This window comes from Siphateles boraxobius, unplaced genomic scaffold (genome assembly GCF_051911475.1).
Source record: "Siphateles boraxobius isolate OS27281-9 unplaced genomic scaffold, OSU_SipBor_1 17, whole genome shotgun sequence".
NCBI lineage: Eukaryota > Metazoa > Chordata > Actinopteri > Cypriniformes > Leuciscidae > Siphateles > Siphateles boraxobius.
This window is the reverse complement of record NW_027508777.1, coordinates 3,296,098-3,317,300: the sequence shown is the minus strand read 5'-3', so window position 1 is coordinate 3,317,300 and position 21,203 is coordinate 3,296,098. Positions and strand designations below refer to the sequence as shown.

The 21,203-nt window shown below is 41.4% G+C and overlaps 1 protein-coding gene across 2 annotated transcripts in view; it reads right to left on the bottom strand.

Annotated features, from left to right (window-relative positions):
• The window catches only part of lonrf2 (LON peptidase N-terminal domain and ring finger 2), a 126,619-nt gene that overhangs the window by 51,571 nt on the left and 53,845 nt on the right, over window positions 1–21,203 (bottom strand). The window contains exons 2-7 of one of the 2 annotated variants that reach the window (XM_077232288.1): window positions 19,732–19,850; window positions 12,935–13,057; window positions 4,242–4,403; window positions 3,672–3,843; window positions 3,403–3,505; window positions 3,217–3,331 (exon numbers count right to left, since the gene is read on the bottom strand). In XM_077232288.1, coding sequence (XP_077088403.1) covers window positions 3,217–3,331; window positions 3,403–3,505; window positions 3,672–3,843; window positions 4,242–4,403; window positions 12,935–13,057; window positions 19,732–19,850 — 794 coding nt within the window. Of the gene's footprint in view, window positions 1–3,216; window positions 3,332–3,402; window positions 3,506–3,671; window positions 3,844–4,226; window positions 4,404–12,934; window positions 13,058–19,731; window positions 19,851–21,203 lie in introns of both variants that reach the window. The other variant, XM_077232287.1, reaches the window with a different exon arrangement.

Here is a 21,203-nt window from a genome sequence, read left to right as displayed (position 1 = left end):
CCGTATGGGCCAGTTGTCCCGCGGTTTGGAACGCATTTAATTTGCAGATTAATTGCAAAGTTTAACCATCATAGACTGAAAGTTTATCATTTGCATGTGTTTTTAAGTCGAGTCAGGCATCAAGCGCAAGAGGACTCACGTGCACACACAGAGCCATGAAGACGGCACGTGAATGCACAATTCAGTTCTCTTTCTCTTTCTTTTGAGCATAAACGGGTACATGCACGCAAAATTAAGTCAAAATAATTAGTTATTTTCAAATAGACCTAAATAAATAATCTGGTTAAATATTTTTTATATCGCAATATATATAGCAGAAAAACAAAATATTGTATTTAAGTTATTCAATATCGTGCAGCCCTAATATTGAGAATATCTTAAATTGAACCTGGAATGATAATTTGTGCTACCAGATGAGATGTATGTAGGATAGATCTTGAACTATACTATTTTTTTCATTGCAGGTTTTCTGGGATCTCCAGCGGAAGGCATCAAGGCATCAGATATTGGCCTGAACAGATGTTGGCCTGGACAGATGTACCTGTACACCACACGACCTCTGCTTTTCCATGGATGGCTGATTACTACCATGTTCTTTCAGGGTATTATTATAGCAAAACTGAGCACCTGTGGCAGTGGAATCTGTAGGTGTAAAGTCACACATCAGTAAATCAAACTTTTTTCTCTCCCCCAAACAACACAGAAGTTACAGCTTTTCAAATTCTTCACTGGAGGTGCACAAATAAATAAGATGTGTATATGCTCACATTTAAGCTGCCGTCACACAAGGGGTTAGACGATATGACTTTACAACAAACATATAATTCTTTTAAATCAGCCAAAGAGGTCATACCTTCATGTATTGATCTGGTCACACGTTATTATGTAGAGCAAATTCGCAGGCAAGAGTTCACCAGACTTCAACTGGAATGCAGTAAAATACAAAACTTTTTGTTTTTGCGAGAGCTAGCATTTCCAATCTCCCACATTCACTTGTAAATTAATGGAAGTCTATGGAATGAAAAGTGAAGTCTGACCACATGAGAATAGCCAAACAGTATAGATGATTCACAAAATTATACACAAAGAAATGTGCATGATCGGCCAAAATGTTCTCAACAAAAATGTGACCCTATGAGTTTGGTAATTTGTAGAATGGGATTTGTGCACCTGCAATGAAGAATTTAAAAAGGTGTAACTGGTGTGTTGTGTTTGTGAGAGAGAAAGGAAAAAAAAATACAAGTTTGTAACTCCTAAAACATTTTCTCGAAGACTTACATATACAAATTGCACTGTTATAGGGACTCTGTTTTGCTTCAATAATACTAGATATAATACAGTGTATGCATAATTTGAGTCGATATTCTGATCATGTTTTTTCAAGCACATTTTATCAATGCCAAACCACATCAATCTTATTAACTACTATTTATTTTGTATAAAATCAATATACAGTACCGGGCAAAAGTTTGGAAACATTACTATTTTTAATATTTTTTGAAATAGTCTCTTCTGCTCATCAAGCTTGCATTTCTTTGACAAAAAAAACAGTAATATTGTGAAATATTATTATAATGTAAAACAGCTGTTTTCTATGTGAATATATAGAGTAAAGTGTAATTTATTCATGTTTATAATACATCATGTGACACTGAAGACTGGATTAATGATGCTGAAAATTCAGCTTTGCATCACAGGATTAAATTATATTTTAAAGTATATTAAAATAGAAAACCATTATTTTACATTGTAATTATATTTCACAATATTACAGTTTTTTTCAAATAAATACAGATCAAATAAATGTTTTGATCAAATAAATACAGCATTGATGAGCAGAATAGACTTATTTTCAAAAACTTTACTATTATTAATGCTTCTATGCTTTTAACTTGTATAATCAAGTGTTGTAACTATGTAAACTGTGTAATCAAGTGATATCTAATAATTAACAATGGCTGGACCCTGTTGACCCAATCAGCATTTCTTGTCCAATGGTTGGTCAGATTAATTTTCTAATTTCATCCTAAATGAAGACGTGGGGGGGAGTATTTTGATGTTCAAGCTTCTGGGGAAAACCTTGTTCATTTAAATGTTTATAAACCTGTTTGCATACTGTTTTTTCTGTTTGTGCTTTGTTCTATAGTAAATGAACTGAATGCATCATATTCTGTATATTTCATATGTCGTTGAAAAAGTCTCTAAAATAGTTTTGGGCAAATGAGGACAAGTTAAATTGGACCACTGCATGTCCGCCCATATTATATTAATTAAAAACTAAAACGACCAAATGGTTACCAACACGCGACTGTTGATCCACGACGTCGCAGTTACTTACTGACAATGTTACAAAGTTATTTCATAGCAACGAATCCAGGAATTTCACTTTTCCGGTTCCCACGACGCAAGTTTGGTCACCAGATTACATTGCAGTTACGTACAGTCACGTATTTTTGTTAGCTGGGGCGGCCCAACGGTTGACAATCACTGTTTTAGAGGATATGTTAGGACATCCACAAGATAATAAATACCAATTTTCAACATAAGGATTTTCAGTTTCAACTTAGCTATTTTTCACTATTCATGGGCCTATTTACACCTGGTCAGTTCATGCGTTTTCTCTGATCATGAAAAGACCAGGTTTAAATGCCCTCTGAAACACTTTAGAGACTGATTTAAATCCGATCGCTCAAACCAATTCAGGAGGTTGTTTCAGACGCATTTCAGACCCAACTGTACAAATGTAAATGTATCTGGTTGTTGAAGCCATATAACTCAAATTTACTCCCTCCAAAATGGTCCAAAATACCAGCTCCCAGTAGCCAGATATGGCTGCGCTACCGCAACACGCATCTCCACAGATATGGCCCAACAGAGATGAACAGTTGAGCATCTTTCTTCTGCAAGCAGATGCGCAAATTGCTGCAAAGGAAATTCAATATTCGGCATCACATCCTGAAGACTCAACCCAGTTATTTTCATTAAAATATTCTCCCCCAACACTGGCGCAGCTCTCTCTCCTTTTGCAGTCTTTTCGATCTTGAAAAAAGCTGATGATGAACAAATTGCACCGCATATCTGTTGCTTTTGGTGACGCGAACTTTACGGAGACACATTATGTGGCCAAGTGAAAATTAAACCGTTTTAACAAATTGGATAGCTATCTGATCAGTAAAAACACATTAAGTGACTAGTGTAAATAGGCCTCATATTTACCTCAGAGAGGTTCTCCTTACACAGGGGACAGTTAGGGTTGTGGTCCAAGCAGCGCTCCAAACATTTGAGGCAGAAAGTATGTCCACAGGGTGTGGTGACAGGCTCATAAAACAGTCTGCAATGAGTGAGGATGTTTTATATGTATACAAAATTAAAAATTATTTTCAAGAGAGAATTTATTATTACCTCATGCAGAGAGAACATTCAAAGTCTGCACTGTCCAAAAGCTGCGATGGAACTTGCCTTTCCCGAGAAAAAGTAGAGAGAGTTTTGGATGAATTCGCCTCGTCTGGGAATGAAGCAAATGGAGAAAAAAAAAAAGAAAAGAAAAAAGATTTGTACCACCAGCCACAGAGATCTTAGCGCAAAGTACAAAATTCTTTACTTCACAATATTTGTTCAAATTAATAATTATTTTTCCCCAGCTGAATAATTCATGGATTTAAACCCCATACCTTCTTTGAGCTGTTTGCTGGGTGGTTCAAAGTCCTTAGCATCTTCTGTCCATTTCCTTTTTAGGGCGGGTGGAACAAAAAGTGAAGAGAGGACAACAGAGTTTACATTTTCAGATCTTTGTAAAATATAAGATTTCCCATCTTTGAAATTACTGCAACCGAGTGTTTGTTCCTAAGAAAAAAAAAGAAAAAAAATGGTTGTAGCATTGATGATGCAGTGGTCCTATGCTATGATTCTAAAAATAGCTGAAAAGCTAAATTAGTTTTATTAACATTAAGGCCTGGTTTCACAGACAGGGCTTAAACTAAGCCAGGATTAGGCCTTAGTTCAATTAGGGTATTTAAGTAGCTTTAATAAACGTTTCATCGAAAGAAAAAAAACATTACTGGTGTGCATCTTGAGACAAAAAAGATTTGAATATTTGTCAGTTGCTTAAAGTTAAAACAGCTCAAATATGCTTTTTAGTCTAGGCGCTTAAGCCTTGTCTGTGAAACCGGGGGTCAGTGTGATATCTTCATTGTAGCAAATTGTTGAAATTAATTGTATCTGTGAACACATATGCAGTAAACCTTGGAGCAGCCTGCTTTGGCTCCATCTCTATGAAGAGAGGAATGAAGAGAACTGAGGAGGGATGAGGGTTTGATACGAGGGGATGGGCCAGCTGGAAGGGGTTGCAGGAACGTAGCCAGACCCTCATTCAGAAAGACTGAAGAGAACATGTGACTCAGGATCTGTAGAAACACAGATACAGTTGTACAACAGTAATGTAACACCTTACATTGACACTGAGTGAATAACAAGCGAATAACGTGATTCGGAAAAGATTAGGTGTAGTAGTTCATCTCCGAAACAAGGGTATCATGAGCTTAAAAGTTCTGGCGTGCTTAAAAAATGCAAGTACTTAGTAAAACCTGTCGAATATCTGTGTCAACCTTGCGAGACAACACAAACAACCTCTATCACACCTGCAGAAGCATCACAGACAATTCGATGATGGATGTATTGTTAAAAAGTCCACGGATAAACAGACTGGGTCGTTGCAAACTGACCGCCAAGCAAACTTTAATTATTCAAGCATTTGAAAGCGTCAAACCCAATGATAAATCTTACTGCAAAATAACAGGTGTCATACGCTAAATGGCTAAAGATACGGTGCCTGTTAACAGTTTTTCATACTGTTAACACATACTGTTAACAGTATGAAAAAAGATGGCTTTAAAAATCTTATCCTAAAACTCTCTTTAATGAAATCATCCCAAAACTGTATGATACATGCAGGAAGAAGATTGAAGCGGAGTTGAAAAATGTGGAATGCACAATATTGTTATGATGTGGTTTTGTGCCCTGTCTTGTTCTATGGTTCCCTGTCTCGTCTATTAGTTATCCCAGGTGTTTCTGATTTCCCACGCCCCTTTGTTTAGCTCGTTTGTCCCTGATTATTTAAGCCCTGTGTTTCAGTCTTGTCTTTGTGAGTTCTTGTCTATTGTTTAACGTGATGTTAGTTGTTCCTGTTCCCGGGCCCTGTATCCAGTCTTGCTTGTTGTAAAGTTTGTAGTTTGTTAATTAAAGCGTGTGCTGCAGTTGGATCCTGCCTCATCTTTACTTCAACCGGACCGTGTTACATAAGAACTCACCAAATCGTGATCCAGCAGCCATGCCTTTCTGGAGTCCAGTTGACGTCCAGATTCTCTGTCTTCGCCAGGAGAATCGCGCCATCGAGGATTATGTCACAGAATTCCTCGAGCTGGCGCATCTCGCGCAAACGAGCACACAGTGCTTGAAGATCTTCTTCCACGGGGGATTATCGGAACCTCTCGGGTCTCAGATACCCGAACCTGATCCGCACGGGTCTTTAGAGTGGTATATCGACTTGGCCCTGTTGTGGAGCGGCTCTTCGTTTACCGCGGGCGTGGAGGACAAGCTCCGAGAGCCTGCGCTTCACGTCAGCCCAGTCTCGCCCGCGCTTCACTTCAGCTCTGCCGAGACCACGCTCCACAAGCCCGCGCTTCACGTCTGCTCAGCCGAACCCGCGTTTCACTTCAGCTCTGCCGAGACCACGCTCCACAAGCCCGCGCTTCACGTCTGCTCAGCCGAACCCGTGTTTCACTCCAGCCCTGCCGAGACCGCGCTCCACAAGCGAGTCAAATCAAGTGAGTCAACTGCCGAGTCAAGTAAATCAAGTGCCGAGTCAAGTGAATCAAGTGCCGAGCCAAGTGAGTCAAGTGCCGAGTTAAGTGAATCAAATGCCGAGTCAAGTGAGTCAAGTGCCGAATCAAGTGAGTCAAGTGCCGAGTCAAGTGAGTCAAGTGCCGAGCCAAGTGAATCAAGTGCCGAGTCAAGTGAGTCAAGTGACGAATCAAGTGAGTCAAGTGCCGAGTCAAGTGAATCAAGTGCCGAGTCAAGTGAATCAAGTGCCGAGTATGGTGAGTCAAGTGAGTCAAGTGCCGAGCCAAGTGAATCAAGTGCCGAGTCAAGTGAATCAAGTGCCGAGTCAAGTGAGTCAAGTGACGAATCAAGTGAGTCAAGTGAGTCAAGTGCCGAGTCAAGTGAATCAAGTGCCGAGTATGGTGAGTCAAGTGAGTCAAGTGCCGAGCCAAGTGAATCAAGTGCCGAGTCAAGTGAGTCAAGTGCCGAGCCAAGTGAATCAAGTGCCGAGTCAAGTGAGTCAAGTGCCGAGTCAAGTGAATCAAGTGCCGAGTCAAGTGAGTCAAGTGCCGAGTCAAGTGAATCAAGTGCCGAGTCAAGTGAATCAAGTGCCGAGTATGGTGAGTCAAGTGAGTCAAGTGCCGAGCCAAGTGAATCAAGTGCCGAGTCAAGTGAGTCAAGTGCAGAATCAAGTGAGTCAAGTGCCGAGTCAAGTGAATCAAGTGCCGAGTCAAGTGAGTCAAGTGAGTCAAGTGCCGAGTCAAGTGAATCAAGTGCCGAGTCAAGTGAATCAAGTGCCGAGTCAAGTGAATCAAGTGCCGAGTCAAGTGAGTCAAGTGACGAATCAAGTGAGTCAAGTGAGTCAAGTGCCGAGTCAAGTGAATCAAGTGCCGAGTCAAGTGAATCAAGTGCCGAGTATGGTGAGTCAAGTGAGTCTAGTGCCGAGCCAAGTGAATCAAGTGCTGAGTCAAGTGAGTCAAGTGCCGAATCAAGTGAGTCAAGTGCCGAGTCAAGTGAATCAAGTGCCGAGTCAAGTGAGTCAAGTGAATCAAGTGCCGAGTCAAGTGAATCAAGTGCCGAGTCAAGTGAGTCGAGTGCCGAGTCAAGTGAGTCAAGTGAGTCAAATGCCGAGTCAAGTGAGTCAAGTGCCGAGTCAAGTGAATCAAGTGCCGAGTCAAGTGAGTCGAGTGCCGAGTCAAGTGAGTCAAGTGAGTCAAATGCCGAGTCAAGTGAGTCGAGTGCCGAGTCAAGTGAGTCAAGTGCCTAGTCAAGTGAGTCAAGTGCCGAATCACTTGAGTCGTCAAGTGAATCAAGTGCCGAGTCAAGTGAGTCAAGTGCCGAATCAAGTGAGTCAAGTGCCGAGTCAAGTGAATCAAGTGCCGAGCCAAGTGAATCAAGTGCCGAGTCAAGTGAGTCAAGTGAGTCAAGTGCCGAGTCAAGTGAATCAAGTGCCGAGTATGGTGAGTCAAGTGAGTCAAGTGCCGAGCCAAGTGAATCAAGTGCCGAGTCAAGTGAGTCAAGTGCAGAATCAAGTGAGTCAAGTGCCGAGTCAAGTGAATCAAGTGCCGAGTCAAGTGAGTCAAGTGAGTCAAGTGCCGAGTCAAGTGAATCAAGTGCCGAGTCAAGTGAGTCGAGTGCCGAGTCAAGTGAGTCAAATGCCGAGTCAAGTGAGTCGAGTGCCGAGTCAAGTGAGTCAAGTGCCTAGTCAAGTGAGTCAAGTGCCGAATCAAGTGAGTCGTCAAGTGAATCAAGTGCCGAGTCAAGTGAATTAAGTGCCGAGTCAAGTGAATCAAGTGCCGACTCAAGTGAGTCAAGTGAGTCAAGTGCCGAGTCAAGTGAATCAAGTGAGTCAAGTGCCGAGTCAAGTGAATCAAGTGCCGAGTCAAGTGAATCAAGTGCCGAGTATGGTGAGTCAAGTGAGTCTAGTGCCGAGCCAAGTGAATCAAGTGCTGAGTCAAGTGAGTCAAGTGCCGAATCAAGTGAATCAAGTGCCGAGTCAAGTGAATCAAGTGCCGAGTCAAGTGAGTCGAGTGCCGAGTCAAGTGAGTCAAGTGAGTCAAATGCCGAGTCAAGTGAGTCGAGTGCCGAGTCAAGTGAGTCAAGTGCCTAGTCAAGTGAGTCAAGTGCCGAATCACTTGAGTCGTCAAGTGAATCAAGTGCCGAGTCAAGTGAGTCAAGTGCCGAATCAAGTGAGTCAAGTGCCGAGTCAAGTGAATCAAGTGCCGAGCCAAGTGAATCAAGTGCCGAGTCAAGTGAGTCAAGTGAGTCAAGTGCCGAGTCAAGTGAATCAAGTGCCGAGTATGGTGAGTCAAGTGAGTCAAGTGCCGAGCCAAGTGAATCAAGTGCCGAGTCAAGTGAGTCAAGTGCAGAATCAAGTGAGTCAAGTGCCGAGTCAAGTGAATCAAGTGCCGAGTCAAGTGAGTCAAGTGAGTCAAGTGCCGAGTCAAGTGAATCAAGTGCCGAGTCAAGTGAGTCGAGTGCCGAGTCAAGTGAGTCAAATGCCGAGTCAAGTGAGTCGAGTGCCGAGTCAAGTGAGTCAAGTGCCTAGTCAAGTGAGTCAAGTGCCGAATCAAGTGAGTCGTCAAGTGAATCAAGTGCCGAGTCAAGTGAATTAAGTGCCGAGTCAAGTGAATCAAGTGCCGACTCAAGTGAGTCAAGTGAGTCAAGTGCCAAGTCAAGTGAGTCAAGTGCCGAGTCAAGTGAGTCAAGTGCCGAGTCAAGTGAGTCAAGTGAATCAAGTGCCGAGTCAAGTGAGTCAAGTGAGTCAAGTGCCGAGTCATGTGAATCAAGTGCCGAGCCAAGTGAGTCAAGTGCCGAGTTAAGTGAATCAAGTGCCGAGTCAAGTGAGTCAAGTGAGTCAAGTGCCGAGTCAAGTGAGTCAAGTGAATCAAGTGCCGAGTCAAGTGCCGAATCAAGTGAGTCAAGTGCCGAGTCAAGTGAGTCAAGTGCCGAGTCAAGTGCCGAGTCAAGTGAGTCAAGTGCCGAGTCAAGTGAGTCAAGTGCCGAGTCAAGTGAGTCAAGTGAGTTAAGTGCCAAGTCAAGTGAATCAAGTGCCGAGTCAAGTGAAACAAGTGCCGAGTCAAGTGAGTCAAGTGCCAAGTCAAGTGAGTCAAGTGCCGAATCAAGTGAATCAAGTGCCGAGTCAAGTGAGTCAAGTGAGTCAAGTGCCGAGTCAAGTGAGTCAAGTGAATCAAGTGCCGAGTCAAGTGCCGAATCAAGTGAGTCAAGTGCCGAGTCAAGTGAGTCAAGTGCCGAGTCAAGTGCCGAGTCAAGTGAGTCAAGTGCCGAGTCAAGTGAGTCAAGTGCCGAGTCAAGTGAGTCAAGTGAGTTAAGTGCCAAGTCAAGTGAATCAAGTGCCGAGTCAAGTGAAACAAGTGCCGAGTCAAGTGAGTCAAGTGCCAAGTCAAGTGAGTCAAGTGCCGAATCAAGTGAATCAAGTGCCGAGTCAAGTGAATCAAGTGCCGAGTAAAGTGAGTCAAATGAGTCAAGTGCCGAGCCAAGTGAGTCAAGTGCCAAGTCAAGTGAATCAAGTGTCGAGTCAAGTGAGTCAAGTGCCGAGTCAAGTGAGTCAAGTGCCAAGTCAAGTGAGTCAAGTGCCGAGTCAAGTGAGTCAAGTGCCGAGTCAAGTGAATCAAGTGAGTCAAGTGCCAAGTCAAGTGAGTCAAGTGCCGAATCAAGTGAGACAAGTGCGTCCAGTGCTGAATCGAACCAAGTGAGTGAATCTAGCCAAATGAGGGTATCTAGCCCAGTGACTCGCCGTCACAGGAAGAGGTAGAAGGAGGACTTGTTCGGCTCGCCAGGCTCCGGTGAGCGTAACCAGACTCCTCGCCCTGCCGGCCCCGCCTCTGCGCCTCGCCCTGCCGGCCCCGCCTCTGCGCCTCGTCTTACCTGTGTCCTTCAAGCTTTTTTGGGGGGGGGGGGGGGGCAGTACCCTGAGAGGGCCATGGAGGCAGCACTGACATGGACCTTGTCGGTGCTATCTTCACCTGAGCCTCCTATGCCCTGGTCCCCTGCCAAGTGTGCTACGCCCTGGTCCCCTGCCGAGTGTGCTCCGCCCTGGTCCCCTGCCAAGTGTGCTCCGCCCTGGATTCCTGCCAAGTGTGCTCCGCCCTGGTCCCCTGCCAAGCAGGCTCCGCCCTGGCCGCCATCCCTCCCTGCTCCGCCCTGGCAGCCGTCACGATCTGCTTCGCCCTTGCCGCCGGCATGCCCTGCTCCGCCCTTGTCACCCATACTCCACGGCCCAGGCTCGCCTTGCCCGTGTCCTGGTCCCGGTTCCCAGTGCGGGCCTGGACCCCCGTCCCTCCCCCAGGACCGCCCTCCTGAACTTTTTTGCTTGTTTTGATGGGCGTCGGGAGCCGCCCATAGGGAGGGGGCTATGTTACGATGTGGTTTTGTGCCCTGTCTTGTTCTATGGTTCCCTGTCTTGTCTATTAGTTATCCCAGGTGTTTCCGATTTCCCACGCCCCCTTGTTTAGCTCGTTTGTCCCTGATTATTTAAGCCCTGTGTTTCAGTCTTGTCTTTGTGAGTTCTTGTCTATTGTTTAACGTGATGTTGGTTGTTCCTGTTCCCGGGCCCTGTATCCAGTCTTGCTTGTTGTAAAGTTTGTAGTTTGTTAATTAAAGCGTGTGCTGCAGTTGGATCCTGCCTCATCTTTACTTCAACCGCACCGCGTTACAAATATATCTGCCACCATATTAGTATCGGCTGATATATGTTAATTTTGAATGTAACTGTTATCGACCCGATAAGAAAATTTGGCCTATATATTGAAGCAGATAAGTAATGGATAATTTCCTTCAGCTGAGACGCTTCAGTTGCATACTGTCTACCATGTTGATTTAGAATTGCTTGAAATATGATTGAAATCACTTCAAAGAGACAAATACGTGCAAAAATAAGTACAATGTGCAGCAGAAGTCAAGTCACCATCATTTATATAGTGCTTTATATAATACAGATTGTTTTAAAACAGCTTGACAGTGATAACAGGGAAATGATGCATTTCGCCTGTTGTTCAGCTGAAGTCAGTGGTGAGATTAGCATAGAATAAGCCACAGCTATGTTTCCATTACATGCCTCCACTGTTGTTTTTATTTTTCATTATATAAATAATAACCATTTCATTTAGTTAGATAATGGTCACTTTAATTGTAAACTATTGTAAATGTCTGCTCTGCTCATCCAGCACGAGCTACAGAGTGCAGAGTAGCTCACAGTGCAGCAGGAATAACAGTTCACTGATTGCGTGACGAGAGTAAGGCCAGACTTACAAAACCATGGCGGATGATTCGTTGCGCAACAGAGACTAAACGTCTGATAAATGTCTTTTCTTGTAGAATGCGCGCTTAGCATTGCCGCTCCCTATACATAGAGTACGTGAGATCACAAATTTGAGAGTGAAATTAAAACGCAAGCTCCCTGATGCACACAAATAAGGCAACTTACAATAGCCTGTCTTCCAATATCAAACTTTATCTTAGGCTGGGCTGTGTAGTTGTAGCCACCTCTTAGCTCTGGTGTCTGTTTTGGTCTCTGTTTGTAGGGGTGTAAATCGGAGCCTTAATGACGATTCGATTCGATACCGATTTCTTAAGCCAACGATTCGATTATTTTCGATACTTAAGAATTTTCCGAGATACTATTCGATTCAATACTGGATATTTTTACATGATATCTATTAAGTTTCAAATAAATCAATAAAAAAATAATTTGCCTTTTATTGAGAATACAGAATCATTATTTGTGGCGAGCAGGACAAGGCCGAAGGACGTGAGAGAACGGCTCAAGGCCGGTGGCATGAGTGTTAATGAATGTCACCTACATTTACATTTAGTCATTTAGCAGACGCTTTTATCCAAAGCGACTTACATCTGAGGACTAAAGCAAGCGAGTCATCGTGAAGAGGGAAGAACCTCTCTGATCGATAATCGATGGATCGATACGAATCGATTAATATTTACATCCCTATCTATTTGCACTTTGAATATTGAGAGAGTAAATTTGATTGTTTCACTTATTGTTTGCACTTAAGACTTATTTATTTTTGGTATTTATACTTTTTTATTTATATGTTCAATTTGTGGAAAGGAGTTAAATTAGGTCACACACAGCTTCAATCAGAAGTTTATGATAAAGTATGATAATTCATACTCAAAAAGTAGAACTGAAATTACATTCATTACAAGATGATTAGTTAAAACATTTCAAAATGCACCTGCTACTATTTGTCCAGTAAGGAATTTTGTCATTGAGGATTTCTTAAAAATTTAGAGCAGAAATCTTGTCTTGTTCTCGTGAACGCAATCTCCTGTTTTGTCTCGTGAGCTAAGGGTCTCGTCACACCCCTAAAAAATTACTAAATTAAATCTCATCTATAAAGCAGTTCTGCTAAAAAATTTGATCGTTCTCATACAGCAGCATCAGTACCGTCAGATCAATATTATTGTTGAATATTAAGTGTCCCCAACTAAGTCAAGTCACCTTCATTTATAAAACAGTATGGATTGTTTCAAAGCAGCTTTACAGTGATAATAGAAATTACTGTAACAGATTGTTTAGGCTTTACCACAGCTCTAGGAGTTATTGTCCAGCTAAAGTTAGTTTTGATTGATTCACTTCCGTTACGAAGATCATTAGTTATTAACTTAGGGGCCGCTAACATGACACCGTTCTAACAGAAAAACTCTTAACCGCATAAAACAGTGCCTGGTGTCTCGAACGGACTCCCTGAAATAGGTTCGAAGGTGCAAACGATTACAGATGTTTGGATCATGACAGCTTTATTTGAAAAGAAATGGCAGAAAGTTAATGTAATTTTAAAATAAACAGTAGTTCTATTAACTATGCGGTTTCATTTCTTTATTTAGTGTACGAGGATAAGTTTGTAAATGGTCTTTCTTTGATGCAGTGCAAACCACCACAACAAACACGTAGCTCTTTTTAAAAACAACTTGCCTTTTAAATAAATTGATAAGACAAAAACGCAATTTTTTTTCTAAATCATGTAGCCCTAGAATTAAGCTTTAAAATTACCATCCAAATCAGAGGAGTAAACATCATGTGAGGAGATCTGCCAGACAAAGGCTGACATATGCAAATACACAAAGATTAATGTACCTTCTGAGCCTCCAGTTTTACAGCTATCCAGTCAGATTTCAAAGCCACACAGAAGAAATACTCCTGTAAAGCCTCTTCACTGCGGCAAGCGCCCCTGAACGCTGTGGCCTTAATGTAGTGAGCCTGTAAAGAGAAAACATGGTAAATAAAAGTAACTAAAGCCCAACAACACAAAACAGCAATATTATAAAATATAGCTGCGAGCAGCGATGACGGGCCCAAGCCGGTGGCACCGACAACCTGATACCTTTAGTCGCTCGCAGCTATATTTATAACTATATAAATATAGTGTGTGTATATATATATATATATTTTTATTTTTTTTATTTTTTTATTTTTTAAATTAAGGGACAAGACAGAGAATTTTACTTGCCTGACCTGATTAGAACAATGAAAAAAAAAAAAATAGGGAATCACTAAAACGAGAGAATTATTCTGATTTTATGATACACTCAAAAAATCACACAACAAATCCTTTAAACTAAATGATATTCAGAACAGAAAAAGAATAAAAAATAACTATAAACAAGCCAAAACTAAATAATTTAAAGCAGAAGTTAAAAGTAAGCGGTGTTGGGCTCATGTAATTCTCTCATTAGAATCAAAATGTTTCAACATTTGCGATGTATGTGGATGCTAAACTATTCTTTATTATAGGCTTTGTACTTCACTCACGTTCCAAAATTGACGGGAAAAATCATCCTCTTCACATGCGCAAAAATGTGCTTGGAAACATGACAGTGGAGCGGTGCTTACTGTGAATGGTAGGAATTGTACAACTGACTATTTAAACAGAGCAGTGTAATTTTTATATGTTAGGTTGACTATTTTATTATTATATTTTATTAAGGCTAAAATGAATGCTGGAATGCACAATTTGTGTGTGTGTGTGTGTGTGTGTGTGTGTGTGTGTGTGTGTGTGTGTGTGTGTGTGTGTGTGTGTGTGTGTGTGTGTGTGTGTGTGTGTGGTGATCGAACAATGGAGACACAAAAACATACTCCGTCATTTTGTTCATACAGGACATCATTCAAACTGCAAATTGTTTACTTATACAGTATTTGTGTACACTCGCAATAAAACACAACATTGTCCTTTGGTCAAACTATAAACTCTTGTCAAACTGTCACCCAACCAAAATCTCTCACACACACACACACACACACACACACACACACACACACACACACACACACACACACACACACACACACACACACACACACACACACACACACACACACACACACACATGCTGTTTAAAAGCAAAAAAATATTTATCCAACCTCATTTAAAAACAGTCTGTCGATGCCATCTTTTGGACATTCATCATATTGCATTCATTGGTTTTCATTTCTTGTCCTCAAACAGAGCACTGATCTGTTTATTTTTAAGTTACACATGCTACATTGATTAAAAAAGAAAAGTCAATTGTGTTTTTAGTGGTAGTATTTTACACAGAAATAAATGATTTATAATTCAGATGAGAATAAAGTTAGTTAAAATTTTAAGGAAAACAAATATATTGATCTGAAATATAGCACATTTATTTTAAATTCATTCAGGTTCAATTACCAAACATACAATCTTAATTTAATTTAAAGCCAACAATACATTTAAAATATATGGGTTATATGCATATTTTGTAATAAAAAAAATATATATATTAGGAGTGTAAATATTAATCGATTCGTATCGATGCATCGATTAGCCTATACAGCCGACGATTCGATGCATCGATGCGTCTGCAAGAGTATCGATTAATGTGTTTGATTTGCCGCCTGTTTTTTTTCAGCATCCGCTCATATGCGTACAAACGATTGTTGTTATGCACTGGGCTAACATTAGTTAGTCACCGAACTAAACTGCCAGTGTGAATGCACCCTCAGTCACTTAGTCGGTCGAATTCCAAGCTAGCAGTTACTAAGGTAAACAAACAGGCACTAACTTGTACAAAAGGCTACTTCAACAGCTTACTTGAAAAGTCTAGGGTGCTTTCACACCAAGTCGGAACGGAACGGGCAAGGTTTGCATGACAAATCGCTAATTATGTAAACGCTGTCTTGTTAAATGTCATGTTAAATGTCTTCTTTTATTTGTGAACACTCATAATAAAAACAAAATGTTGTGTTTTTCGTAAAATAAAGAAAATAAACATGATGTGCGTTCTGCCGTCTCTCTCAATGTGAAGTTCATTCTGAAACGCGACAGAAAATGATCTGTAACTCAGACTTGAAATGTATGTCTTTACAAAGCTTGGAATTGAGTCAAATACAGATGAGCACTTGCAGACAGATAGCGGGGCGGGAAATATGTCGCGTCTCCTTTTTTAAATGAAGTAAATCATATCAAAAACAAATATTCTCGGTTTAAGAAATCCGTATGATAGCAACGACATGTACAGTTTCTCCAGCCCAAGCTCATTAACTTTAATTTGACCACACCCCCACGGGCGCAAACTGTTCTCATTCAAATGATCCACGTGAAGGAACGCAGAGCTGTTAATGCCCTCATCAGCTCGAAACAAAGAATCAGCAACTCCAGTATTTCTCTACTTTTACAGAAGGACACGTTTTGATTATGAGAACAATTTTTACGGTAAGAGACATAATAGTAAGTGTTTTATTGTTGCATAAACCATACATTGTAGCTACTAAACTGGTGCCAGCCTAAAATGTTATGAAATGAGATACAAGTATGCTAGTATGAGTGTTAATTCTAATATGGTGAATATTTTAATGTTTAGACCTGTGTTTACTGTTAAATACTGTGTTTGTGGATATCTGCTCAAACGTAGATGAATAATGTAACAATAATATTTCATAGTTTGGAGTGGCTCGATCGCTGCACGTGCTGAGTTTGGGTCTGAGTCACGCTGTGTGTTTGAAAAGCAAAACACGCCACACATTAGGCTTCACGCCAAACTCATCTCATTTCATAACGAATAGAAATATTTGAAGTAACATATGATAAACAATATATGTTTGTCTAGTGTAGTGTTACTGAAGTGATCATTTTTAACGATTTATAGGCTGCCTGCTATCTAGGCTATTGTTATTATTTTATGCAGCCCTACACATGCCTATACACAAGGCACAAAAAACTAGGTGATCGTATATATATATTAACAAAATACATATACATATATACACTGCCGTTCAAAAGTTTGGGGTCGGTACGATTTTTAATGTTTTTAAAAGAAGTCACTTATGCTCACCAATGCTGTATTTATTTGATTAAAAACACAAAACAAACCCAGTAATATTGTGAAATATTACTTCAATGTAAAAGAGCTGTTTTCTATGTGAATATATAGTAAAAAGCGTAATTTATTCCTGTGAGCATCATTACTCCAGTCTTCAAGTATTGATCCATTTTATTTATTTTCCCCAAAAAATAAAATAAAAATTCTTACTGACCCCAAAGTCTTGAACGGTAGTGTTTAATGTTACAAAAGATTATTTTTCAGATAAATGCTGTTCTTTTGAACTTTCTATTCATCAAAGAATCCTGAAATAAAAATGTAAATAACTGTTTTCAACATTGATGATAATGAAAAATGTTTCTTGAGCATCAAATCATCATATTATACTGATTTCTGAAGGATCATGTGACACTGAAGACTGGAGTAATGATGCTGAAAATTCAGCTTTGATCACATGAATAAATTACACTTTACTATATATTTACATAGAAAACAGCTGATTTACATTGAAATATTATTTCACAATATTACTGGGTTTGTTTTGTATTTCTAATCAAATAAATGCAGCCTTTGTGAGCATAAAGTGACTTATTTTAAAAACATTAAAAATCATACCGACCCCAAACTTTTGAACGGCAGTGGGTGTGTATATGTGTGTGTGTGTGTGTGTGTGTGTGTGTGTGTGTGTGTGTGTGTGTGTGTGTGTGTGTGTGTGTGTGTGTGTGTGTGACTGAAAAATCTAAAAAGTATTCCCAGAATCGTGCAGCCCTACAGTTTGACTTGATATCAACATGTTTACAGGTGTTTATTTATTTATTTATTAGAAAGGGACCAGATGCCACTGGATGAGTCCTGCTGACTAAAACCTTCACATGAGTCTCTGTACATGAACATGGTAAAATGAAAAGTCAAACACCTTGGACATGACAGGTATGTAGGCTACTATGTTACAGGAATGGCACAAAGATGTGTGACTGTTTAAGTATTTTTCTTTAGATCAGTGTGTTTCCTAATGTGCTTTCTGTCCTTTGTTGTGTATCTTTAGATTATGTTGTGTTGTAAATAAATCCAGACAATCTAAAAGCCATTCTTTTTTTAATTTCTCCTCATTCTTTGTGCAAGGCTCCTCATAATGATCGGGCCTGATAGCACCTGATAGGGCCACTAGGGGAGGGTCTTTGTCTTTCTCAGGTGTAAAATGCATTCATATTAATGAGAGATCACGCCTCCTCGCATAAAACTTTCTCACACAAAACACATCATACAAATTTTAAATCAATATTGTCTTATCTAAATGAGTATGCAGGATGATTTCACATAGTTTTGGAGCAAATATTCTTTTAAAAAATGTTAACAGTGAAAAAAGATTTATCCAACCACATTTATACATAGTATAAAACATAAGATGGCACAATATACCTATTTTTAATAGACACATTCTGTTTACTTTTTGACATGCCTTTAATCCCTCACCATAGCAAAACTGTTTAAGATTTTCAATATCCGTTAATAATTTAGCATCTTTAAAGTATTTTCATCATGTTGAAAAAGTTTGGTGTGAATAAAATAAACCACCTAGGAGGAGTAGCTGTCTGAAATCCACATTCAAACCAAAATATCGGACTTCCTGTTGGTCGGAGCTAATGACTGTAAATTAGAAAGTTATCCGGCTTGATCAGAACAATATACGTACTGAGTTGTGTTACTGTAGGTAAAACTACCCCCCCCCCCCTCCTTTTTTGTCAAAAACATTTTGAAAGTGGCACACTTCCTGCTGCCAGTTGGTTTCATCCCTAAAGTTTCATCAAGATCAGTTAATGTATGCAGAAGTTATAACGTTTCGTGTTTCTCTTTTCTCGCCATAAATTTGTTTCCTTGCCACGGCCAAACCGTTCGAGATATCAAAAGTCCGCTGGCAATTTAGCATCCTGACGGTCTTGACTTCATGCACACGAGTTTGGTGACGATTGGATGAATTCAATAGGAGGAGTATATCAAATTCCAGAACAAACGTTTTCCAAACAACCCATAATAGCCGACTTCCTGTTGGGCTGGCGTAAAACTTAAAGAGTGCGAAAGTTGTTCAGCCTTTGAGATCTATACGTGTACCAAGTTTCATATTATTACAAACAAGCATGTTTGATACATGGACAAGTGTTTAGACCCCTTTTCAGGGGGCGCTGTCGAGCCCCCCTGTCACGCCAGGGTACCAGCTTCAGCCCGGCCCCAATGGCCGCGGGCTCTGACCCGTGTGCAAAGTTTCAAGACTTTGAACATGTAAAGGGCCCCAAAAGTGGCAAAAACCTTGAAATAAATAAATAAATAAATAATAACAAATAATCCTAAGGAAAACAATAGGGCTCTGTGCCCTTTCAGGGCTTGGGCCCTAATAATCCTAAGGAAAACAATAGGGCCTTCACCCTTTCAGGGCTAAGGCCCTAATAATCCTAAGGAAAACAATAGGGCCTTCGCCCTTTCAGGGCTTGGGCTCTAAATATAGCTGCAAGCAGCAGGGACGGGCACAAGAACTATGGCGCCTACACAATCCGTTGGCTTTAAGAAAACAATGCACAGAGGGCACATGTATTTAACCCTCTGGTATTATTTGGTTGCTAGTGACCAAACAAAATTAAATTTTTAAATATTAATTTTATTTATTTATTTGACTTCATCAGAAGTACAAAACTTGGTGACTTCTGTCGCACTTGCTATGTGAACATGCAAAAAACTTTGACACGAATGGAAAGGCTAAATGTTCCTTAAAAAGGCATATTTGTATTTTTAGAGGTCTAAAAGGACCTTCAATAATTCCAAAAATGTTTAAATATGTGACATCTTTCATGTCAAACTCTTCAATTTTATCACTAAATTCAAATAATTCTCTATAGGCATGGGTTTGTGCCACAGAAATATTAGCTGATTATTTCAGAAATATTAATATACCTCGAATTTGCACTCATTACTCATCAGCCTACTTCTTTGGCACTCCACTGGTTTTATTTAGCAAAATCTGTGTGGCAAAGCTCCGCGACCCACTGGACAGCACAGAGATGCACATTGTAGTGAAGTCCAGTTTTGGACAAGGAGGTTGAAATATGATAAAGATACAAATGACATTATATTGCATCAATGTCAAATCCATTGTTCTGTTAGTTATTATATTAATTTTTAGTTTTGTTGTTGTTGTTTTTTTCCATAGAGAGATGGCATCATATTTTTTCTTCGCCAGACTCTCACTATCCAACTGGCGTGTTATATCTTACATGTTATTTTTTTCCTCAAAATCACTGTTGTTTAAGTGATTGTCTATGCAGCACGGCACGCCTATTCAGGGGTAATGTTAAATAGCCATGATAATACAATTTATAACATAGGTCCAGGAAGTGTCTCTCAATTGCAGAAGATCAAAACCATAAAATGCTGCTCAGAGGATTTACACAGCAATTAAAATTGCATAGTGTTGTGAGATTAATGTTTTAAATTTGTTTCTATTCAAAATCTTGTTAGAATATTTGCACTTGTGTGAAAGGTTTTTAATCTTATGAGGTTTTGAACCCATGCTTTGTATATGTGCATTTCTACACAGATTCCTACCTTTGGCCACAAGGGACGGAGTTGGCACATGGTGTCTGCATCCTTGATTGCTTGGCTGAAATTCTTCATTTCCAAAAGTAGCTCTGCTCGCCGAGCCAGAAGCCAACATATAGAGGGCTCTGTAGAGAGAAGAACGGGTTTTACTTAAAAGTAGGGCTGGGAGATAAAACGATATAGCCTAGTATAATTATCGCGATATCATTTTCCTCAATAAAACACCACCAAGAGTTCAATAAGTACAGCGTGTTAGTTGCATAGCCGAGCCTGATGGTCCGAATGAGACAACAAGACGGTCTGGGGAGCGCTAACCAGACTTGCAGGGACCGTTCAAGCGGGACCAAAGGGACCGTAGGCATACCCGGAGTGGGGCAGCGACACGGCTCGGGAGGCTCTCTCTGGAAGGCGGCCCGTAGCGGGGAGTGTGCTGTGCAACACTTACCTGGTTCCACGGGGCAGGAGATGCAGGAGGCGGCTCGGTGCTGTTCTCGGACCGCACACTGCTGCCCGCTGGCGATAGAAGAGGTAGATGAGAGTGGTGAAGATTCTCTCCTCCCACTGCTCTCCAGGCCCTCTTCAGACCCAGAGATGAAGGAAACTGCTCTATCACTGAGAATTTGGGTACCGCTGGTTTTGAGGCCAGCGGCGGAACACAAACAGAAATTTTTTTTCACCGGGCCCTCTTCCGGGGAAGGGAGCAGTGAGGACACCTTCTCCTGGAGAGCAGTCCCATCCATCTCCGGGTCGCCAGTCCTGCCTGCAACTGGCTCCACGGCACCGTTTAGGTGAATAGGTCCGATGAGAACCTACAGGCCCGGGAAGCAGGACACGGTTCTCCGCACCAAGTGGAGTTAGGGCCCGTTCCACTGGCGGGATGCGCGTGTATCCCTTAGCTGCCCCGCCAACAAGGGTGGTGAGGGAGGAGGAGCCACTGAGACTGTTCTGGCAGCAAAAGGTGCCGTCCACGTCCCCTTGAGCTCCTCGTGCACTTCCGGGAAGAAAGGCACTGGGGTGGTTTGCTGAGAACCAGCGCGCGCCACCAATCATCCAGCCTCGAGGGCTCGGGACATGGTGGAGGGTTCCACTCGAGATCCTGTTGGCGGCCCGGGAAAGCATGGCCATCATCTCTGGGTCCGACTCGGCACCGCTGGCACACCCGAAGGAGGCAGCGGTTCCAATCCGTCGTCCACGGAGATGTCTGACCCACCCTCCGATGCAGCGATTGACATCTGGTCGTCGCGGGGAGAACCAAAGGAAACGACTGGGACACACCTCGAGGATGGTCCAGCACGTTCGGTTGGTAACTCAACTGGCTGCGGAGCGAGAGAGGGATGAGAGTTCCTAGGGGGTTGGCTCCCCGAAGGAAGCGCACTCACCATGATCCTCAGGTCTCCTGAGGATCTGCCTGAAGGCAGATGCACAGGGACTCCACCCCTTTGCTGGAACGAGAGTTTCGACCGCAGCTCCGAGAGGGT